The sequence below is a fragment of the Malus sylvestris genome, chromosome 3 (assembly GCF_916048215.2).
Source record: "Malus sylvestris chromosome 3, drMalSylv7.2, whole genome shotgun sequence".
NCBI classification, from domain to species: domain Eukaryota; kingdom Viridiplantae; phylum Streptophyta; class Magnoliopsida; order Rosales; family Rosaceae; genus Malus; species Malus sylvestris.
Genome location: NC_062262.1, coordinates 31,718,051 through 31,721,967, shown reverse-complemented (window position 1 = coordinate 31,721,967; position 3,917 = coordinate 31,718,051). Strand labels below are relative to the sequence as shown.

Here is a 3,917-nt window from a genome sequence, read left to right as displayed (position 1 = left end):
AAGCACTTCAAGCCCATATCTCATTTTTCAGCTCGTAATCCGGATCCGAAATCTCTCTCTCGGATCGATTTTTTCCCCGTCGGAGAAAGCCATTTCTAGGGTTTGGAGATCCCCAAATTGGGTTTGCGAGGTCAGTTTCTCAACCTCGAATCGATCTCTCTTTCTTTTTGATTTGGTTTCGGAATTCTCAGATCTGTCATGAATTGTCCCCTATTTCATCTCTATGATCCATTTATGTATGTATGTATGAATGCATACATGTCTCGATTCATAAATGTATGTATGTGTTTATGCATGCCTATGTATGAATGTGCTATGTGATGGATCGGAATTGTATAACTGTGTGAATCTAGATGCTATGCGTGCCTATGAGTGTGCTTCGGTTTCTTAATTTCGTAAGATTAAGCTGGATCCTAATGCCCCTTGTCAAAAAGTCAAATTTCGTACCACGATAGTGTTTTCGATTCGAAAGATGTTGACTTGATGTTAAATGGGTTATAAATTTTTAACTTTTGGATTAGGTTGTTAGATTAGACGAAGCAAGATGGGAGGAGGATTTCGAGTTCTTCATTTGGTCAGACCGTTTCTGTCATTTCTGCCCGAAGTTCAGAGCGCTGACCGGAACGTGCCCTTTAGAGAGAAGGTGATATACACCGTTATCTCGCTGTTCATTTTCTTGGTGTGCAGCCAGCTCCCTCTGTATGGCATACACTCCACCACGGGGGCAGATCCCTTCTATTGGATGCGTGTTATCCTCGCTTCCAACCGTGGGACTGTCATGGAGCTTGGGATCACCCCAATTGTCACATCTGGGCTGGTGATGCAACTCCTTGCGGGGTCTAAGATTATTGAGGTTGACAACAATGTACGCGAAGATCGTGCTCTTTTGTAAGTATATTTGAGGCCTTTTGAATTTTGTATTGGTTAATATTTTTTTATGTTATTGTTTGCATACTGTTTGAAATGAGAAAAGGTCTTCAGTCCTTGATGATACAATTTCAGAAACAGTTTTCAAAATACTGGCTGAAAAGCTCAAGCCATTACATTGGTGTTTTAGAATGGGGTGTGATATCCACACACCATTTTTTACGTCTCACACACCTTTTTAATTTTCGGCTGTTAGATCGGATGAATTGAAGAAGATCAAAGACAGAAATTAACAAGGGATGTGTGAGAAGTAAAAAGGAGTGTGTTGATAGCACATCCCTTTTAGAATATGTTTGCTATTTTTTGGTTCAGAAAAGTAATGCCTTTGTTTTCTACTACCTTTATAAAATGGCATTTGAAAACATTTTGGAAACTATGCCAAACGAATGCTTTGTAAAGTGGCATAAATTTTGCCTATCAATTGTGATCGCCTGTTTCTAGATGACTTAATTTTACTGGAAAATTCTGTTGTTGAGGTTTCAAATCTGCTATTAAGTTTGTTTGAACATTTAGTGTTCCCTTATATTTGCATCTTGCATACACAGCTTGTTTTATGTATTGCATGTGCTGATTTATGTTTTTCTTTACAGAAATGGAGCACAGAAGTTATTGGGCATCCTGATAGCTATTGGAGAGGCAGTTGCGTATGTCCTCTCTGGCATGTATGGTAGTGTTGGCCAACTTGGAGTTGGAAATGCCATTCTAATTATAATTCAGCTCTGCTTTGCCGGTATCATTGTGATATGTTTGGATGAACTTCTTCAGAAGGGATATGGTCTAGGCTCTGGAATTTCACTTTTCATTGCCACCAATATCTGGTGAGTTATTTTTATCCTTTCTTGTCCCTTAATGTGGCCGGCAGTGGGTTCTTTAGCACAAGAACTCGACAGCATATGAGTTATGTGTTTGTTATTTTGAGGAAATTTTCTAAGATGCTATTCCAAATTTAGAGTACTTAAATGTTATACTATTCTTTTTCAGTGAAAACATTATCTGGAAGGCATTTAGTCCCACCACTATCAACAGTGGGAGGGGAGCTGAATTTGAAGGTGCTGTTATTGCCCTGTTCCATCTTCTGATAACTCGGACAGATAAGGTTCGAGCTCTCCGGGAGGCCTTCTACCGGCAGAATCTTCCCAATGTGACAAATCTGCTTGCCACGGTGTTGATCTTCCTTATAGTAATTTATTTCCAAGGGTTCCGTGTGGTTCTGCCAGTGAGATCAAAGAATGCTCGTGGACAGCAGGGTTCTTATCCTATCAAGCTGTTCTACACTTCCAACATGCCCATCATTTTGCAGTCTGCACTTGTGTCCAACCTTTACTTTATCTCCCAGGTAATGGAGCTTTTATCGTGGTATGGGCAAGTTGGGATTGTTTCTTCTACTGTATTTTTGTAACCAATTTTTTTTTAGGAAAACTAATGAAAATGGCTTGAAAACTTTGAGTTTTAATGATAAGGACAAATTAAAGGGTAAAGTGAATAGTACCAGGATTGACTTTTTAGTGTAAAAATGTGGTTTTTCGTTAAAGTGAACAGTACCGGGTGCTTTTCGTTAAAGTTCCCTTTTTTTTTTTGTTTGGTACAGTTGCTTTACAGGAGGTACAGCGGAAATTTCCTTGTGAATCTTTTGGGCAAATGGAAGGAGTCTGAATATTCAGGAGGTCAATTCGTTCCTGTCGGTGGTCTAGCATATTATATCACTGCACCATCAAGGTAATTTAAAATATTTTCCTCTTGAAGATATTATGTTTTACGCCTGATAAAACTTGAATTTTGTTGGTAAACCTGATAATTATGAGCTTCCTCTCTATTTCTGCTGATCCCCGCATCAATTGATATGATGTGGTTATATTTTGCAGCTTAGCTGATATGGCAGCCAATCCCTTCCATGCACTCTTCTATCTCGTGTTTATGTTGTCAGCCTGTGCACTTTTCTCCAAAACATGGATTGAAGTATCTGGATCCTCTGCCAAAGATGTCGCCAAGCAGCTCAAGGTATTATTAATTTGAATGATTTAAACAAATTGTTTAATCATTTTGTTGCAAATGAGGGGTTAGTGTGGGTAGGTCAGATCCAATCTACCCTTTATATACATTAAATCCCACTTGTTTGACAACTTAAGTGACCAGATCAGAGCCAACCTACTCCTTAATTTTTGTTTGTACCTAATGCGCTATTTCTATTTAAACTTAAATATGTATATGAACAATTCTTAAGCCCAGCCTTTTGACAAAATAAGTGTGCATATTATATACACGGCTAAGCGTCATGCTAACCCTAACCCTTTGTAATTTGCAGGAACAACAAATGGTGATGCCTGGTCACCGTGAGTCAAACTTGCAGAAGGAGTTGAACCGCTACATTCCCACGGCAGCTGCTTTTGGAGGCATGTGCATCGGTGCACTCACAGTGTTGGCCGATTTCATGGGTGCAATTGGTTCAGGAACTGGAATCTTGCTTGCCGTGACAATCATCTATCAGTACTTCGAGACATTTGAGAAAGAGAGAGCCAGCGAGCTCGGCTTCTTTGGCTTCTAAGCACGTGTATTGCAGAGTAATGGTCTCGCCCTGACAATTTTGGCGTGCTGAGAGATGTAAGTAGGTTTTTACAGAGAAGTTCAAGATACTAGGCTAGTCTCTTTTCACTCCGTTTCATGAGAATACAAAAGCAATGCAGTCCTCTGAAAAGAAAAAAAAAGCGTAGTGTTAAATGATTTCTTTCCTTTTCGTGTTCGTGTCCACTCCCGTTTCATTGTCAAGTATCGTTGGATCGATGTAACCCTTTCGGGTCCTGTGGATCTTTATAATTTACCGTCTGAAATTTTTAAAGTACACACCTTTGCGAAGCAACTGCCAGGATTTTGCTCTTGCAAATTAGTAGTAGAAATTGCCTGAAATCTAATTTAACTGTTTCTATCGTTACAAGAAATTGAATTTGTTATATGGTTTAAGCTGCGTTTTAAAACGCATTTTGAATTAGTGTTAA

At 39.2% G+C, this 3,917-nt stretch overlaps 1 protein-coding gene across 1 annotated transcript; it reads left to right on the top strand.

The window, feature by feature from the left end:
- On the top strand, positions 1-3,917 carry LOC126615739 (uncharacterized). Its single transcript, XM_050283626.1, has 7 exons — positions 1-130; positions 522-888; positions 1,518-1,745; positions 1,909-2,263; positions 2,516-2,643; positions 2,790-2,925; positions 3,230-3,917. The coding sequence occupies exons 2-7, from the start codon at positions 545-547 to the stop codon at positions 3,467-3,469; spliced, it is 1,431 nt and encodes a 476-aa protein (XP_050139583.1). The 5' UTR covers positions 1-130; positions 522-544; the 3' UTR covers positions 3,470-3,917.